This window comes from Mytilus californianus, unplaced genomic scaffold (genome assembly GCF_021869535.1).
Source record: "Mytilus californianus isolate M0D057914Y unplaced genomic scaffold, xbMytCali1.0.p SCAF_11, whole genome shotgun sequence".
NCBI lineage: Eukaryota > Metazoa > Mollusca > Bivalvia > Mytilida > Mytilidae > Mytilus > Mytilus californianus.
Window position 1 is genome coordinate 39,820,300 of NW_026262593.1, and position 20,860 is coordinate 39,841,159.

General features: G+C 30.0%; 1 protein-coding gene across 2 annotated transcripts; it reads left to right on the forward strand.

The window, feature by feature from the left end:
* The first annotated feature begins 1,479 nt into the window (after nucleotides 1-1,479).
* On the forward strand, nucleotides 1,480-20,478 carry LOC127720078 (forkhead box protein J3-like). 2 transcript variants are annotated; one of them, XR_007990611.1, is made up of 10 exons: nucleotides 1,480-1,871; nucleotides 6,608-6,682; nucleotides 7,143-7,229; nucleotides 8,120-8,227; nucleotides 9,186-9,300; nucleotides 9,884-10,006; nucleotides 10,466-10,606; nucleotides 12,821-12,939; nucleotides 14,359-18,338; nucleotides 18,617-20,478. XR_007990611.1 is itself a non-coding variant. In XM_052226485.1 (9 exons), the coding sequence occupies exons 1-9, from the start codon at nucleotides 1,506-1,508 to the stop codon at nucleotides 14,470-14,472; spliced, it is 1,248 nt and encodes a 415-aa protein (XP_052082445.1). In that variant the 5' UTR covers nucleotides 1,480-1,505; the 3' UTR covers nucleotides 14,473-20,478. The 2 variants fall into 2 exon arrangements, 1 of the variants encoding a protein (XP_052082445.1); XM_052226485.1 differs by having other exon boundaries at nucleotides 14,359-20,478.
* The last annotated feature ends 382 nt before the right edge of the window (nucleotides 20,479-20,860 follow it).

Genomic DNA, 20,860 nt, shown 5'->3' on the forward strand with positions numbered 1-20,860 from the left:
ACATAATTAAACAAAGTATTAACTAAATTAAGTTATCAATCGTTAACTGATAAGAGAAGGGAGATACAAAGGGTACATTTAAAATGATAAATGATATTCAATGATAAAACGGTTCATGATCTCGTATTGAAAAAAATGAAACGAAAAGACATAGAATACAAGTATTGAGCCGGACATTTGACAGTGAATAACCCTTTTCTTTTTTATGTACATGTAATAAAAATATAAGGTTACAATATTTCTAAAAAGTGAAATAATGTCCAAATATTGATCCTATCAGTAATACATAATTAAACAAACTAGTTATATTTCTGTTACGTTTGCATGTTGTGTAGCCTTATTTCAACATTATCCAAATTATTGAAAAAAATATACCACAATCTGTGTACATTTACATACATTTTTGTTGTAATTTTTTACAACTCAGTTAGTAATTCTTATATCTCAAAGTATATCAGAAGATTGTTGAAACAATATTATAAGTGGACTATCTTGTGAACTGGTTGTAGCCATATCATTCGCTTTTAAGATGTGGACTGCATTTTTATATATACATATATGTGTTGCATGCCTATAAAGCGCCAATTAAAAAGGTAACAGTTCTTAAACATTTATTATAAGTTTATTGAAAACGCAGTTTTGGTGGTATTTGTGTGTCTCTGTCTTTAGTTTTTATTCAGTGTGAAGTGTTCTGTCAACTCCTGTATTTCTTTTCCCCTTTTTTTGTTTTTGCCAGGATTGCATCGTCCCACTTCGGCTTTAAACGAGTTACGATTATCTTCCACCTCTTTATTTATACCGTGAGGCTGCAATAAAGCGGCAGGCGAAAAAAAAATAAAGTAACTTGAAAAATGTAGGCGGACATTTGGTTATAACAGTCATCAAGTTATCATTTGACAGGCTTTGAATGTTAAATCTGAATTTTATATTTGAAGTTATCTCAGAGAAGGATTTGTATAGTAAGATCCTATCTGTATATTAAGCCGGATTCTTACTTACAAATCCTTTCCCAGTCAGCCAACGGTTAAATTTGATTTAGCCAGGGACATTTACGTCTTTTATTTTTCCTGACACATATTTTCATTCATAAATAAGCGTATAGTTCTTTCGTTTTTAATGGGGTTTTCCACTCCCACACATATCGTTGCGAAATTGAACATTTCGGGCACCTGCCAAATTTCCCGGGAAAGTTATTCTCGTGTGTTTTCCTCGGTGTACAGAAAAGTCAAGAGGACTTACGCAGCAATGTTTACGCTGCTATGCGACTTCGTTGGGGGCCAAAAGCATTTCCGACAGTGATTCGTCTACTTATTCCGCCCCCTAAAAAAAGTAATTTCTTTATTCTGGCTATTTAAGAAGAATGTTTAAAACTTAGATTATATTCAGAATACTTGTTTCAAAACTGCAATCATTTAAATGTGATATTGGTTAATTCAGTTTAAATGTTAATTGTTTACAATCGAATATATTCATACGCTTGTCGAATGATGTGATACGGTTAATTAATGAAATCTAAAATGGCGGACTTAGAAAGCTCTCTCACAGCAATGGACTGGCTACCCCGTTTAACCGTCGGCGGGGCTATGGCTGGTGTTGTGGGTAAAGACGGTGTGTCAAATGGACCTTTAACTAAAACACAAGGTGGTAATATTGCCTTACGGAAGGCTCCTAATTCGCCTTTAGACACAACTGCAACACTTGATCAGAACGATGCAACAAGTCACAGAGACGGAAAGCCACCTTATAGTTATGCTAATTTAATAACATTTGCCATAAACAGTTCTCATAAAAAGAAAATGACACTTAGTGAAATTTACCAATGGATATGTGACCATTTCCCATACTATAAAGATGCAGGAAATGGTTGGAAGGTATGGCTTTGGCTTTACATATACTATTATACATGCTGATTATGAAAATATAAAATGTCAAAATTTAGAACTGTTACTTTGTAATAATTCTTTCATGTCTTTTGTACATTGATTTGTTAAGAAACATCCACAATCCTCAATGTTATGTATGTTTTGTAAATATCATGTATTATAACAAACTACTTTCTTTTAGTTTTACCCAGCCATACATGTACATGTACAATGTATCTGGTTACAAAATGTAATGTCCACTTTTTTTAAGTGAAGTTGGATCAATCTGAAAGCTTGGAACATTTACTTTTGAATTTTGACATGAGATTATCTAGCCAGACTACATGTTTCATAAATCACTTCATGGCTTTAAAGATAAAATGCATTTCAGCGACATGTACATGTACCTCTCTATGCAGAATAGACATTATCAGTATTTGGCAAACTGTGACACTTCTACCATTGATGTCATACAACAATTGCTTTTGCTTTGTGGCATCATTATTATGAGGTCAAATTTTACTGGAATTTCTGTTATTGCAGACAAATCTCACATGTATATTTTGACAATGTTTGAAGCGATAAGGTGTGTATTTAACCCAATTTAAAGTACAATGTACATAGTGATGCCAGGCAAACCATGTACAGGGGTCTTGGTGGCCGAGTGGTCTAAGTAGTTACTACTGTAATCACTAGCCAGTCAACACTGAGGTTGTGAGTTCGAACCCCACTCGTGCGGGTGCACTCGACTCCAATCTTAATTGACTAGGATTGTCAGTTTTCCTATCGAAGGTCGGTGGTTTTCTCCGGGCACTCCAGCTTCCTCCACCAATATTAACTAGCCGCCATGAAATAGCCCAAAAGGGGTGATTAAAAGTGGCGTTAAAACACCAAAAATCAAAATCAAATCAAACCATGTACAAAAATTTATTTATAGTCCAGATAAATACCAGTATGAAAAATTAAAATATTGCAATCAGTTCTTGACACAACATTGTCTTCTGCAACTATTTCTTGAAGGTGTAGATTGAGTTGTAGGCTATAATAAATGATGGTCGACTTTTCCATAATATTAAGGTGTCTGTGCTGTGTGTTGGATTCATTTCTTAATTCAATATGTAAGATATGGCCAAAATTATTGATACATGTTACTGCATCATAAAAGAGAAAGAAAATACTGAGGGGAATGGCAATAAAAACATACATTGCAAAGTCAAAGAAGGAAAGTACAATGTAACACTAGGGCAGTCATATAGCATTGTGGTCAGGTGGTATGGGTGCCAATAAAACAACTATCCAACAGAGTCCATGATGTGAATTAAAGCAATGTTTTCTTGGAGTAATCTCTCTTTTTATATTATATTATATTTAGCACTTGCTACATTTTTGCAATTTGGTGGGAAGCTATTAACATGATTAACTTTAAATTTATACTCACAAATTAGAAGCACATCAACAACTCATGGACTTAAAGGAATTTTTCCAATTGAAAATGATTACAGTCATTAATTTTATTTTTGGGAAAACATTTTCTAATAAGAAGTTATAAAATTAAAGAGGAAACACATGTTCCGCTGAAAAAAACATAGCTTAATTTTGTCTATTAGGAAATTGGTCTTTGATTATTGATATACATGAAGCACATGGTTATGACGATGATTAACTAAGAATTTCAAGATCATTGAGAATAAATCATAAATTTTTTTTCCTTGCAACACCAGTTTGATTTTTACAGTAAGTCCTACATGTACATGTGTATACTAACTGAGTCGGTTTATATGAGACGAGATAGAAAGAAAACATTGAATGTGTAAACATGGTAAATGCATTCAATGTAAAGCAAGTGCTCACTGTTTGAACTACATGATAATGATAATTCATATTTACATGTACATGCAATGACTAATTATAAAAATTAAACTATAGACAAAATATGAAGAGAAAATAGACAAACAAGATCATGACTTCTGATGAAAATGGTTTAAAGTCAAATCCTAAAAACATCTTTACGACAAAGAAAATTAATTTCATCAAAAGTGTATGTTTCCAATCAATCCATTGAAAAAAGGATGCATTTTCATTCAGTTCATGGAAAGGATAAGTTTCCATTAACAAATCAATACATGGAAAAGGATATTTTTACAAACAATTCATCATGTTGAGTAGATACAGTTTTATGCAGCTTAATTGCCATACCTCTGGAAAACTATTAGTTGTCTGTTCTTAGTTCTGGTGCTTATTTTTCATTTTCACATACATGTATGGTTAAGTCAAAGGATTCAACTCGTACAATCATCTCTGTAGAGTTTGAAAAGCAGAAGTGTACCCCTATTTTTTGAGAGTTTTCAAACTGCAAACAGGTGTTTCAGGCCAATTATCAGTTTTTGGTATGAAGGATATCAAACTGCATGCACTGTCAGCATCCTATGAGGCAAGCTGCAATTTCATGAATTGAATTAATGAAAACATAAACTAGTGTGTAAGGTAGAATAAATACTAGCTGTGTTGAAGACCCATTGGTGAACTTGGGCTGTTTTCTGCTCTGTGGTTGGGTTGTTGTCTCTTTGACACATTCCCTGTTTCCATTCTCAATTTTTTTCAAGATCATTTCATGAACACTGTGTTCCAGTGCATTAGGACAAGGAAAATTGGTATAAACATGATAAACCAACATTTGCCATGAAACAGTATCATCTGCTCACATCATTTGCTATGAAACTCTTTGATAGCATTTGCAGACAGTTCAATTAACAGATTAATCATGTTAATCACTCTTGTTTTTCCTTGACACCCTCGTTTATATCTACTTTTATGCCCCTCCTACAGCAGCATGTAGTTATTGGCATTATATTTCTTGTCTCTTCATCTGTCAGTTATTTGTCTGTCTGAACTTCATAAGGTTAACATTTTTGATTAAGGTTGTTTACAAATTATGAAGTTGTGGTCACATCAGGTTCAAACTAAGTCAAAATTTTCATAGCAATATGTACTTTTTATGCCCCCGCCGTAGCGTAGGGGGCATTAAGTTTTACCCTTGTCGTCTGTACGTACGTCCGTACATCTCGAAATTGGTTTCCGTTCTCAAACTTTAGTTTGCCTCAACCAAATGTTATGTATCTTATACATAATGCTTATTACCACAAAACACAGATCAAGTTTGAATTTTGGTGGCATCATTTATCGTTCTAGAGTTATGCCCTTTACAAATGGAAAAATTGCTGAATTTTTCGTTTCCGTTCTCTAACTTAAGTTTGTCTCAACCAAATGTTATGAAACTTAAACACAATGCTTACAAATGTATTACCACAAAACTCAGATCAAGTACGAATTTGGGTAGTGTCACTTTTACTACTCTTGAGTTATGTCCCTTTATAACATTATATGCAAGCGGGGGCATCATCTTTGTCCCATGGACACGTTCCCCATTTATTAAAATTTAATATATGCAAAGTTGAGGTTTATATCCAGATTTTTGAAGCTGTTCACTAAACATAGAAATGTGATATTTTGAGCAGGATATAGTGCCCTATGGACATATAATTCTTCAATCTTGTTATATGTACATATTGAGTAAAACAATCACTGCATGTTCATGAATCAACATTGAGTCTAAATCCCATGCCATCACTCTGTCTAATTACCACAATTGCAAACAGTAATTAAAAAAATCACTTTGTAAGGAGTTATAAATCAGTGGAGAAAAGAGCCATACTTGCAGTTTAGCGTATGTAAACATTGATTTATTGATCTGTAATTTTCAAAAGAAATTAAATAATTATTTATTTCACATGGGAAATAACCATCTACTATTTCTATAAATTATTAAACAGAGTAGCAATAAAAACAGGATGTAATTACACATGTTGTATGTGTACATTTGTATCTTTTAATCTGAAGGGATTGGTTCTAATTAACCTGTATTATTTTGTCATTTTCGTCAACAGAATTTAATAGAATTAAGTTTTCAAGCTATAATAGCACACAGCTCCATCTGTCCTTTCTTTAATTAACCTATCGAATTGTATAAAACAAGATAGATAACACATGTAGATGAAATAAAAAAAAGTGTACACATTTCATGTACATTTGTATATACATGATATAGGGTATACGTGTACATTGTACATTATAGTTAATAATCATTAAAATATTTTTTGATATGTGTGACATAAGGATATTTCAACTAACCTAGATGAGTAATACATGTACTCATCAATTTCAGATCGGACTTCTTTTTCCCAATTTTGACAATTGACTTTCACTAGCTAGATAAAAATCTTACAGATTTCCTAGGCCTGCAACAGTAAAGTTATAGAACAAAAATCTATAATATTTGCAAAGATTCATCACTTGCAGTTTTACGTGACATTCATGAAAACTGATTGCTAGTACTATTTGAAATCACTCACAGTTGGTAATTTAGAATATGTTTTGCATATAAAGTAAAGCAAATCTTCAATAAGCATGATAAGGGCAGATAAAACTTAATAGTAAATCAAAACCCACAAGTATATATAGTAAGAAAAAGCCGATAACACCATGGTCAAAAGAAAAAAGATGAAAAGACAAAACAACAGATAAAAAAAATCCAAACAGAAAACTAAATATTAATCAACACATAATACAAATGTTTATAAAAAGTTATAATTGAAAGAATGATTTGCCACTGGACATTAATAAAAAAAACCAATCAATTATTACCGTAGATGCATGAGTATTAAAATTATTTCTTATTTTACTTTCAGAATTCCATAAGACATAATTTGTCTCTGAATAAGTGCTTTTTAAAAGTGCCAAGATCAAAAGAAGATCCAGGAAAGGTAAGCTAGTTAAGGCTAAATATCATACTCCTTTGACAGTTTGAAAAAGAATTACAAAATATCTCAATCCCTCAAAAAAAGAAAACAGAAATAATGTGTAATTTCCAACCATTGGTTTCACAGTGTATTTTAAGAGGGATTCTGTGTAGTCAAAATAGTAAAAACCAAGGCCAGGAGCATAGTCATGGAGGGTGTTGAACAATTAGTTGATGGTACAATTCCAGAGACTCCAATGCCTGGAAAAAACTTTCTTTTTAACAGGACAGCCAATTATTCTATAGTAAAATGTATATTTTAAACAGTATTATTAAATTCATTATCCATTACACCAAAATTTGATGAATGAATAATTTTGAACTCCTCCAATAAGTTTTCATTTTGATTGAAGTTTCCTCCATATGGAGATCCTTGCTTAATGAATAAAATATTTAATTATACTAACTGAAACATTTAATTACAGGGATCATACTGGGCAATAGACAGTAATCCACCAGATGATCCACTTCCTGCCAGACATAAAAAGAGAAAATTCATAATCACAGATCGGGTAAGTTAAAAAATATGAGTTCAGGAAAAATAGGTACTGTAAATTCAGAAATTTTTGCATGCATTTTTAGTCCCCTACCGACAAACTTGGAGGGGACTTTAGGTTTGCACTTTGTCTGTCTGTCTGTCCATCCGTGAGACCGGCAAATCAGTTTTCCACACTTTTATTCTTCATGCTTGAAGATATTGATTTGATATCTGGTGTATTGTTTTATCTTGACAAGTTACAGATCAAGTTTGAATTTTGTTCCAGTCTGATGATTTTGTGCAGAGTTATGGTCCTTGGACTTAGAACATTCACTCAAATAATCAATTTTCCACTTTTTTTTCGTCATGCTTGAAGATATTGACTTGATATTTGTTATATAGTTTACAACATAACAAGTTATAAATCAAGTTAGCTTTTTGTTCCAGTACAATGAATTTTTGACCAGTAATACTCTCAGAATGCTTGTTTATTGTGATTTTTGGACAATGGACACAAATGCTAGATTTATAATTGTGATTTCTGGAAATACTTCATACAAATTATGCCATTCAAATTTGAAATGCAAGTTTTTATTTTTGCGTAACCTACATGTATCCCAGTGCAATTTTAACTAACCGATATTCAGGAAAATTGTATATGAAGATCACTGCACATTGTATGTTGCATATTTTTAAAAATGAAGCCATGATCAATTTCCCTTTCTAAGTTCAATAACTTACTAACATGGTAAAATGTACAAAAGAATGATGGTTTCAGATTTGTAACCAGTCACAAAATACACACCTTTAATGAATTGGTTTGAATGTACTTGTTTTAAAAAATATGAATTCTTCTTAATCATGTTAATCAGTTGAATTGCTTGTATAACATTTATAAATATAATTATTTCTTTTTATGTTCAGTGTTCACCATACAGTCCAGAATCTGGTAGCCAATCCCTTGGATCTCCACCAAGCTTGTCACAAGTTAATGTCCAGGTGACAACTTTACCTGCCCCGCAACCTAACCTGGTATGTATTAATTTCATTAACAGAGTATACATATAGAATAATGGCATTTTTGTTTTTGATACTGACTTTATCAGCAAGAATATCAAGCGAGCCCGCTAAGGCGAGCTAATATTAGAGCTGATGAAGTCAGTATAAAAAAATGAAATGCCATTATTCTTTTTATCGGCAATTTGTCTTAACTGTATGTTTTTTTGGTTGAGAATATGAAGTAAAATGAACTAATTAATAAAACTACTTTTACGCGTACAAAACCTCAAGATAGTTGTTCGGTTGTAAGAATGAAGTCGTGTGCATTTCATTGATAAAATGATGCGGATGGACGAGCATGTGACATTGCTTCACTGATACATGACGTCATTGCTAAATATTTTTGAGTATCAAGTCATTTCCATGATCTTAAAAATATTAGGCAGTAAGATCAAAGGGAAAATGTTCAAATTGCCGATAAACATTTTAACTAGTGGTTATAGATGTGTAATCTGAGGCGATCAACTCACAAACTGAATAATAGTCTTAATGACTTTAATGTAAAGTTTATAAGTCAGTGGCCTAGGTTTGTGAAATTAATAACCTATAAAAAATGTGTTTAATCCTTAAAATTCTCAATCCAAACATTAGTTATAATTTTCTTAGAACCCAAGGATTCACACAAAGTTAAAATGGATTAAATATTAAAATAAAGTGGTGTGATATGATGGTCAATGAAACAACTATCCATTAAAGACCAAAGGAATTATAGGTCACCGTTCGACCTTCAACAGTGTGATAAGTTCATACCATATAGTAATCTTTAAACAACCTTGAGATGACAAAATGTGAAACAATTCAACAGTGAAAATCAACAACCCAAAGATGGCAAAATGTGAAACAATTCAAGAGAGAAAATCAAGTGCCTCATTTTATGAACATTCCATTTTATGATTGAAATACTAAATAGATTTAAATGTTTACCTTGTAGGTCCAACATCAGACACAACAGCCGACACATCAGATGCCATTTATGAATGGAGGAATTGAAGATCTCAGTGCTTCTTTCAGAAGTCTCTATAAATCTATGTTTGATACACACCAAAGTAAGTTTGGTAATAAATTATCAATCATGTTTTAATATTGTTAGATTACTTCTTCATAATGAAGACATCTTTCAGCAGTTTTTATTCTTTTTTATTTCCTGTTTATGAATGCAATTGCCCCCTCTTTTTACAAACTGACATGACAATGTCATGGACTGTATGTTTAAAACAACCTAGAACAAATGTTTGGTACTTGAATTTAAGGAATAATGACTAAAATGTAGAACGTACAATATTGTAATAAAGCTGAAGTACACAGTAATTTTAAATATATAAATGTCTTTTTAGATATTTAAAGAAAAAAATTCACAACTGACCAACGTGAATCTTTCACATCAAAAATCTGTTAATCAAAAAAATTAAAAAACCCTGGTCTTGTTGTTAGTAATAAGAAAGCTGTCTTTAATTTGAGTTATGCCTCAACAGTTGTTGTCAATTCGTTTGATGTGTTTGTGCTTTTGATTTTGCCATTTGATTAGGGACTTTCCGTTTTGAATTTTCCTCGGAGTTCAGTATTTTTGTGATTAAACTTTTTCTCAAATTTATATAGGCTATTTTTTGTGTAATCCTGTTTATTTTGTAGATAACAGTACTAGTACTACTATAAATGATTGGGTGCAGAATGTAGATGTATTAAAGGAAAGTTTACGGCTGGCGGGTTCAGGAAACTTTGACTTAAATAATATAGATTTAACACAGTTTCAGGGTAGGTAAAATAGTTATTAATATAAGAAAAGCTATTTAGAAATACTTAGGAAATAGCCAAAGAGAACTCTTTATTCTAGATTCATCTTTGAAATGAAATAGAACTTTTGGCATCTTTTATTTTGAACAATTAAATCATGTCATGATAATAACAATCAACACTTATTGTACTTCAATCAAAGCACATTATGTAAAATTGTCCTGATGATGCAGCACTAATGGTGAAACATGTTGACATCATAAGGCATTTACCATAGAGTAACTAGTATCTTGTCTTTCTACAGTTTATGAAGTGTCATTAAATTAGAACCTGTGGCAACAACAAGTGTACCACAAAGACTCATTAAAAATTTACGCTGTGCACATTTTCAAAAACATTTAACGACTTTTCTCATGATTTATTTAGCACTCTTTAGCATATGATATGTTTGAAAATAAAAAAAAAACTTTTTTTTTACAGGTCTGATGGATTCCATGAAGAACTTGGACCAAACGAACTGGTCAGTGAGTCCGGAGCAGTTTTCAGATTTGGCATCATCTTTAAATACCTTCTTTAACCAAGCTGGTATACCATTACCTACAACACAAGATCCCAATTTAAGTAAGATTTCTTTACCACAGACATATAAGAAAAACTACACAAAATCTCTTAATTTGCCTATTAAACATACAGTGATATTGTTGTCTTTTTTCAGAACTACCTCTACCCTTTTATTTTGGGAAAAGTAGGGAAATTGGGAATTTTTTTAAACAGTTTTTTTCGCGTAATATTTTGAATTGTGAGACATTTTCAACCGGAAAGGAACTTTTGGGGGAAGGGAAGGAAATAAAGAAATTGACGGTACTTAATACATTGAAAACCAAACATTGAAACACTGCAATGATTCTAATAAGAAACCTGGATCTCAAAAGCACTTATAATATAAAAAAAAAAACATGAAATGAAATTTACGTACATTACTACCAGATGCCATCACCTTTTGGGGAAAATGTATAACTTTTTGGGAGGAATTTTATGCCAATTTTTTTAGTAATTGGGAATTTTCTCTAGGGGAAAAAGCCGTATTTCTGAGGTAATTTGAGGCAAACAATATCACTGACATATGATCGAAATGTCATCTACCTATAGAGGAAAAACATGGGAGATAAAAAATTTCCTCAGATTGCTTGCCTTATACTGATTTGCATGGGTCCTCAGTTAATAAGCTAAATTTTGTGCAAAATGTTAAAGACAATCATTAAGGAAATATTGAAAAGAATAGTCATAGTGTGTAATTGGTACTGAAAAAAAAAAAAATTTGCAAATATCTCTTAACACACCTGAACCTTTAAGAACCATTCAACTGTGTATAAAATATATATTTAAACAAATAACATAAGTTTTGTATTAGAAAAACCCAGACCTGACAGATACATATTTTTTTTATAATGTCAAAAAAATTACTTCCCTTTTTGGCTATGGTTCTAGTTGTATTTGAGGAAATTAAGTCATCATCAAAGCTGGTGAATAAATTCAACAGTTTTTACAATATATAACATTTTTGAGTTAAAATATATTAAAATTTAAGTTTAATATCAGCTGCAACTCAAATGATATGTTCTTTTGTGGTGATAATTGAATGAACGTACAAAAAGAAATGCATGAAAGAACAATAACAGTTAATTCCCTTTGCATATAGGTATTTATTTTATCAAGAATAGTTTCCTTTAGCATGTTAATTAGTCACACAGATATTCTGCACATCATCCTATTATATTTTTATAACATTTTTGTTGTGATCAACTCAGTAACCAATAGGCAAATTTTTATTCTAATTCAGAGATTTATAGTTTTAAATGAAAGAATAAAAAATTAAGCTGGAATCCTCTATTTTTCACTTAAAATCCCATGTTTTTTCCTAGTAAAAACATATGAAAATATCAAAATTTAAGCTTCTATATCATTACCTACTACACAAGATCCCAGTTAAAATAAGTTTTTTTTTAATAGGAAATAAAGGAATAAAAACATAATCTTATATTGTGTAAGGTTCAATATGATTCTTAAAACACTTTATCTTATATTATGAGAAATTGAGGGGGAAATGTTTTATTCCTTTCCAAAATATATAAGATATGAATAAAAAAAAACAACGTAAAATGACAAAAAAAAACTGATCACATCAAATTGAAAGCAAGTAGGAAATAATATATTTTTTCATTGGTGCATAAAGAAATTTATTTTAAACATTTTAAAAACAGTACTTCAAGTTTTAATCTTGAACTTTATCCTGCTAATTGTTGATTTACAATAATTATGAAGTTTGTTAAATATTCTGCTGTCTCCAATATTGAAATCACCATATTCTCAAAGGTAGACTAAATTAATATAAAAATGGAGATGTGATCCACCGAGATCAGTGGACGTGGATGTAAGCAACTAAATATCACTGTACCACAACAACGAGCAAAACCCATACTGTATAGTATGCCAGCTATTAAAGGCCCTGGCATGATTAAATGTGAATCAATTTAAACAAGATCACCAACCGCCTGGCCTGTTCTATGCTAAAACAAATTTTTAAAAAAAATCGCAGACAGCAATAATGACAACAACTGATTACAGGCGTCAGACTTGGGACAGTCTTATAAGAATGTTGCGGATCATTTCAAGTGCATCATGAATTTTTTAGAACACATTATTTAGTCTTTGTGGTGTAAATGCTTTGTTTGTAACCCTCAGTAACTAGAAATCTCCATTGAAATAATAGATATCCAAGATATAAAAGTTCTTCAGTGATATAATTTGTTATAAAATATCTGTTTTGTATTTCAGATAATCCAGGGATGTTTAATAACAACACAACACTGCCATCATTAAGTCCAGCATCACATTTAACCATACCAGACACTCCATCCTCAGTCAGCCCACAAATTAGTCCAAGATCATTAGCAGTAAGTATTTGATGACTTTTTTACTATTTTTGTCTCGCCTTGACGAAGTCAAAAAGCGTCAACAATGTATTAGTTTGTGATTAGGTCTAGTTCAAGGTGAACCACTAGTGGTAGGTCAATGATATTTGGTATGCAGTTGTATTAGCATTGGCACATCTCATTACCATGGAGATTATTTGGCCCTGCTCCCTCAGTCAAGGTCTATTGACTTTGAAACTTTGCTTAGTTTACATGTATTAGTTTGTGATTAGGTCAGTTTACGGGGAACCACTAGTGGTAAGTCAATGATATTTGGTATGCAGTTGTATAAGCATTGGCATATCTCATTTCCATGGAGATTATTTGGCCCAGCCCCCTCAGTCATGGTCTATTGACTTTGAAACTTTTGCTTAGTTTACATGTATTAGATTGTGATTAGGTCAGTTTAAGATGAACCACTAATGTTCAGTCAATGATATTTGGTATGCAAATGTATTGGCATTTGCAAGTTTCATTTCCATGGAGATTATATAACCCCACCCCCTAACTATGGTTCATTGACTTTGAAACTTTAACATAGTTTACAAGTTAATGTTTGTGTTTAGGTTTGTTTAAAGGGAACGACTTGTGAAAAGTCAATGGTATTTGGTTTGCAGTTGTAATAGCATTGGCACATCTTATTTCCATGGAGATTGTTTAGCCCTGTACCTTCAGTCATGGTTCATTGACTTTGAATATTTGCATAACTTACATGTTAAAGTATTGCTATTTTAATTTCAACATTTGCATTATCAAAATAACAAATAGGCGAGACATATCTCTGTGTTAACAGTTTATATGAATGGTGGGTTAACAGTCCACAAATAAGTCCCAGATCATTAGCAGAAAGTTTGATGACTTCTTTAGTATTTATATGAAGGACATGTTTTTTTAATAGGGCTTCAAAGGAAAGAGTCACATTTGGCTGCAAAAATAAAAGTAATGTGCATTTAAAAGCAAGGCCTTTCAAATATTAGGAATATTTACCAATGTTTTGAGATCAAAAGATTGCATAGATATATTTATTCTTAAAGTCTTTAAATTTTGATGTACTCTTCTTTTGATATATTCTTAAACATACCATAAGTGGCAATATAACCTATAAAATAAAATATACACATAACATACATGCATATGTATTTTACTCACAAAAAATGAAATTAAGCATATGATACATTTAACCATTTACATGTTATCTTGTCAAAAAATTTTATGCAAGCAACTTGGTTAAATACTATGGTACTTTTCCGTTTTTTATTATTATTGCATCAAAAACATGCCTTCAATAAAAGTTGTATTTTTTGGAATGTTTCTGAACATTTGATTAAAACATTGTTGGCATTGTCTCCCTTGATGTTACAATCTGTAAATGGTAATAATTGGGGTATTTAATTTTTTCAGGGTTTTAGTCCAGCATCAAATCAAGCCGTTATCGTCCAGCCTACACAATCTGCACCTTACATTGGTAAAGAAGAACTTGATGATGAAGAAATTGATTGGGATAAATTGTTGTGATTGTTATTGTCATATTATCATCACATGACTTATCATCTGACATGTTGTCAATGTATCACATGACTTTAGGGCACAAAATGTCAGAAACTTCATGTCCCAACTCTCATTAATGATTTTTGTTTTGTTATGGATTTTTTGTTAGATATTTTATTTTATTATTAATTTATTAAATATGTGAAAACAAGATGTATGATTTCAGGTGAAAGAAGTTTGACTGTTTCATTTAGTCCCATATGTCAATGAAAATTATAAGATCGTTATATGATCTCATGACTTTTTGTTCCCATTTATGTAATGTACTTTCAATATCATTGAAAACTTATTTTAAGTACACCTTTATAATGCTTTTTAAAATCTGTCAATATAATATTTCATGATAAATGAATAAGGCTACTGGATTTAAATTTTTAAGACGTGAAATGGATCTATAGGAAGATTAAAAATTGGTTATAAAAAGATAAAGGTAATAAAATTACGTATAGGCCCAAAAAATGGTTAAATTTCAAATATCAAATATGGAATATATAAAAGGTGTTATGGCTGATTTTTTTAAATTTCAAACCATTATGATTTTCAAGTACAAATTGAGCTAATTTTGGATAATTCCCTCTGGATTAGGGTAACAACAAATTCCCTCTAGGTTGGGGTAACAACAAATTCCCTCTTGAATGGGGTAATAGCAAAAATTTCCAAGATAATATTTAAATTGTTGTTAAAATGCTGTATTGTATACCCAAAAATAAAGTTGTTTCTAATATGAGGGGACATTTTTTTAACCCAAAATGGTACAAAAATAGTAAAACATTTGAAGACAATAAACAAATATTATTTTATGGTTCTTTGTGTTGCCATGAAAACTTTCTACATGTGAAAATATAAAAAAAAAATCAAATATTATGAAAAGTGTTCGATGTTTTGTAACAAAATGTTTTGAAAATTTTGCCATTTTAGGTACTGTATAAGGTCATTAGTGCCCTTTTTCCATTATTAAATTCCTGTTAAAAGGTTCAACCGATACTGCTGAATTTCAATTATCAAAACCGTTGTGTACATTAGCTTTGTAAATACTTGCTACAAAGACACATTCCTATTGGGATGAATGATTAAAGTTGTGTTTTACTGAAAGAATTTTTTTCAGATTTAAGATGAATAGTTTATAGAACTCAGGGTTCTGAAACAGAAAATTATGTATTGTAATTTATCTGTTGAGATCCGTCCATTCAGAACAAATTTACTCGTTCTTTTGTCCTATTCAGATAATAGCATATATGTAAAATCTGTCCATTGTTGTAATGAGATGAATAGGTAATTACTACATTTACACTGTTTTGTGAATATATACTTTTAAACTCAAATCTTTGTCAAATAACAGCATCTTCTGATAAGAACAGCTTGTTGTGAAGTTGCAACAAACTTTTAGAAAATTTATGCTTTCACTTGTAGAAAAAGCTTTTTAACTTTGATTGTGAACAAAACTTTTATAATGCTTTTATAGTTGTATATTTTATTTGTATATTTATTTATATTATGTAATATTTGTGACTTTAAAGTGCTCAAGACATGCTGGCATGTCAATTCTTGGATGTCTTATAGACAATCATCTTTTAATGTTTGTTTTTTTTTTATTTCTTGATTTCACTTGTGCAATTCTTTCCTATATGATTAGTTTAACATTATATTTTGATACTTTTCAATATTTCTCAAACAATAATATTGGCATGACATATCTTCTACCTTTACATTTTCAGACTCCCTCCATACAAGAATAAGTCCATTTATTTTATTCTGAAAAACTCATTAAAGTTAAGATATTTTTATAGTTGAGCTTTACCTGAACAATATTTCTCAGACAATGATATTGATATGTGTCAAATATCTTTTAGGTCAAATATGTTGATAAATGTCATAGTGTAAGTTCAAATGCCATTCTTATACAAAAGTGACTGAAATGTTATCATTTATCAGTAAAATAACACACTTTTGAAAAATTTGAAATATTTGGGTTTTTTGGCAAATTCATGGTCCAGATGTGTGACTTTTGTCATATATATTTAGTTATTGACCTTGTTTGTACAGTAAAAAAGTAGTTTGTTTATTAATAACTTTCACTTTGGGGAGCAAAGATTTATTATAGACTTTGAAAGTTACTTCCTTACACCTTTTAAACTTTGAGAAGACCTTTTATTTATATTTTAATATTATTGAAATAATTGGTCAGAGAACTTTTTAACAAAGGGACACAATATTTTACAGAGAAATCACACCTTAAAATGTTTATACATGATTTTATTGTTGCACTGAAATTCAATGAAATGTTACAAGATTTACCATTGCTGTATGAAACAGGTTACCATGTGAAAAATTCTAATAAAAGACTTTTGCTTTCATGTAAAGTTGCTCCTTTACTATAGCAATTTTCAGTTGTAAATGTTTTAAGAAGACTATAGGGCATTAAAGATGAATAAAAGGAAATGGTTAATTTGTTTTATAAAAAAGAAAAGCATTAGTTTGATATGCATACTGTATTCGTATGGATTATGAAATCAAACAATTTCGATAAAACTATTAAATTGAATTAATAAATGATCATATAGTTTATTATTTGAAGTGGTTTTTATTATTCTGTTAAATTTCTTTAAATTGTTGTGATACAGGTTGCTATTTATTTTCATTAAATTTAGATCAGTGTCTGTCATATAAACCCGGTTTTATATCATGATTTAGAAAATATAAATAACTAAGTCAGCTTGTATTTTGTATGAAAACTTTATTTTTAATGCAATTTTATCCAAGAAGGATTTTTTAATTTTGATTTTAAAATCAATTACTACACTGCACATCTTGTATCTTTATTTCTCAATAATTGATGTAAAAATTTCGTCTACCAAGTTGGCCTAAAAAACATTCCCAGAAAAAGGGAGAAAATTAATGAACCTTTATAAGTCTTTTGTAAATATGCTTTCTCTCAATATATATTTTAAAACAAGTGAGCTTTTCAACAGTTAAAAATGTGCTTGCTCATATTTGAATGGCATATACAATTTTCATTGTATTTGTATTGGCTTGGCTTAACCAGGTATGTACGGAAGAAGAAAATGTACATGTTAGTATGTTCTAATCAACTTTTTACTATCCTAATAGATCTGTTTTTCAGTTAAACTGAAAATATGTGAATAGTTAATGTTAATCCTGCTGATAATGATAAACATATTTTATATACTTCGTAGTTGAGTCCACCAATATTGAGCAAAATTGATTTAAGTTAAATACAAAATCAGTTGTTGAAATACAAATGTACATTTCTTGTGATTGGTTGATATTACAAGTGCTTTCTTATACAGGGTATAAATTGAATTATTTTTATACTGATATAGTGATCATATAAAACAACACAACTTTATTAGCATAAAAATTAGATGTGGTATGATAATTTTTTGGCTTGTGTATGAGTTTGAAAGGGTAGGGAGAAAATATTTATTTTTAGAAATATGAAGTATGTACAATTACTCAACGTATGCAGGTTGTTGGGAGTTTCAAAAGTTTTTTTCTATCCTCCTTCCATTTTAATCGAATAGCCCAAACAGAAATTGTAAATTACATATCTAATATTGTTTTCAACGTATAATAATATTGAGCTGTTCAACATTAAATTAGCTTTTGTTCCGATTTATTGAAAGAATGTATCAAAGATTTTATTATAAAGTTCTATGCATGCTTATGCCACAATTTAGTGAAAAATTGTCCTTATGAGAGGATTACAATGTTTTGCAGAGAAAATTTTATACCCTTTTAAATCAGTTCTGAAATGCATACATTGAATTGACAACATAGAAGAAAAAAATATTAAAAAGGTACAACAGTTTAAGGTGGTACCCAACACCTTGACTAATATTAATTTGGCTCGTTTAATTTTCATAAAATTTTGACAAAATGTTTACTTTGACCCTTTGACAAAAATATAAAAATTTCAAAAAATTTGAACCAACCACTTTATCAGAAAAATTTCATTGGTTATATAGCAGTTTGACAAACACTAATTTTGATCATTGAGAAGCTTAATATTTCCTTAACAATACAACGTAATTAAAACGTTTAGCTGATTTTTACAAAGTTATCTCCCTGTAGTGTTAGGTACCACCTTAAGCATGATATTTGATTTTTTGATGCAGATGAATTTTAATTTCAAAACATTTCATTATTAATAAATGAAAGGAAACATTAAACAAGGTATAAGCAAGGTGAGATGATAATTAATATACTGTAAATTAGAATTTAATTAAATTTTATTTTGTAAGTGTAATGGCTCCAACATTTAAACAAAAACTTGTTATTCAAGGGAAGTAATGCAAGCACTCTTCCATTGATTTTTTTAGACCTAAAATTACTGAATATTAAGTCTTAACATAATTTTTAACATCAGTAGTGAACATGTATGTGTGAATGGTAATAGCTGAATTATGTTTGTGCATTCAAGGCAGCTGTTATATGATTAATTTGTAGAATCAGGGCAATACACTAATTTTTCGATTTTGATTTAAACATTTAATTTTTTGACAGTGTAAATAATTATTTAAACCATAAACATCATTTGTATGATATGTTTGCACACAAAAATGTTCAAATCAACATGTCAAATGTTAATTATAGAATGAAAACTGTAGTAGTAAAAGAATATATGCTTGCAACTGGTCAGAACTATTCAGATTTTATCAAGTGTTATATCTCATCAATCATAATTGCTTCACCTTTCACCTATCTTTAAGCAGTCATGATTAGTTTTTAAATTCCTGTTGTGAATGGCATATGCTTTTTACTTAAAGTAAAAGAATATTTCAAACAGTTTCACAAGGTACTGGAGAATTTTGTTAAAATTTTATGATGGACCCTGTTGCTTTATGATTATTTCATAACCAATTTTTTTTTCATGTGCTTTAACATTAAGGGCCATTAGTTGTCAAATTCATGTTCACCGATTTGACTAAAATTCTCATATTTGATTTATAACATACAAAAATGTATATCCAATATGAAATAAATTTTTTGAAGTTTTTCATGAATTCAAATATGATTGCTATTATGAACCATTTTCTGATTATTTTTTTTTGGAAATTCATTGTGTTTTAGTTAGTTTTGTTTTTAAAAATATGCAATGTGATTTAACTAAACTTCAAATACATGTAATAAGCAGATGAATCGACAAATGGATACGGAAAATTGCACTGCATGTTCTCATTTGCATATTTACATTGTGTAGTTTAGTTGATAAATTAATGAACTAAAACTGCTTTTCTACTATAATTGCTATGTATATTACACATTAAAACAATTCCTTAATTTTACATGAAAATGAAAGGCAGTCATTTCTAAATAAGATATTTTTAATGTGGATGGAAGTTGTATTGATTTAACTAAATTCAAAGTTTCTTAGAATTTCAAACTAAGTGAGTTGTCGAAAACAAAATGGTTTGAATATTTGTTCATCTTAAGGTTGAAGTATTAAATTGGATTTGAAAATTAATTATTTTTGATAATATAAAATACTTTTTAATAATGAGTTCTAACTTTTTATTTATGAGACATTTTCAGATCAGATACTTTAGAATTCCTTAACATTATTTGTATTTTCTACTGATATGAGATCTAAATGAAGCATCTCATTAATCAATGACCACAAAATTATTTGATGCATTAAAATGCACGTATACAAAACCATTTAGCCAACACATTTGTATTATAGACAACAGATTTGTACTATAACAGCCGTGTATTACATTTACTATATAAAACATTTACATGACTCAGATTGACCTTATTTGTTATATTTAAGTTTATGACTTAATCTTATAGCATAATTGCATAGAAATCCATTACAGAAATGTTGTTATATGTAATTAAATTTTATCTATCATGACTGTTGAAAAATTTGTTTTCTTTACAAAAAAAAAACGGTTTATGGATTGTTTTAAAAATTGAAATAAAATATGGACTGTGTAGTCTATTTATAAATTATGTTGTTAATTATAACTGGTTACCAAGGAGACGGCAACATATGAGCTGCGTCAGATAGAAATCAACCTTATGCAAGTGTATGTATACATGTACATGTATAAGACTTTGATTGATTTCAGAACATTCAAAAACGAAATTAAAGATGAATTTAGTTCTGTTTTGTTGAGTTCTTTTATCATCACAATTTTCAAACAGTAACAGAATTTGCATAGAGATGTTATGCAACCCAAAATAAGTTAACAGATGTATTGATATTTATTTGCACAAGGTTGATTTCTATCAGAGGCAGCTCTTATATTGTATCCCTTGCATTCTGATGTTTAAGTTGAAGTGTTCCTGATGAAGGTAAATCCAGAAAAGTGCTTCAGACGCACAAAAT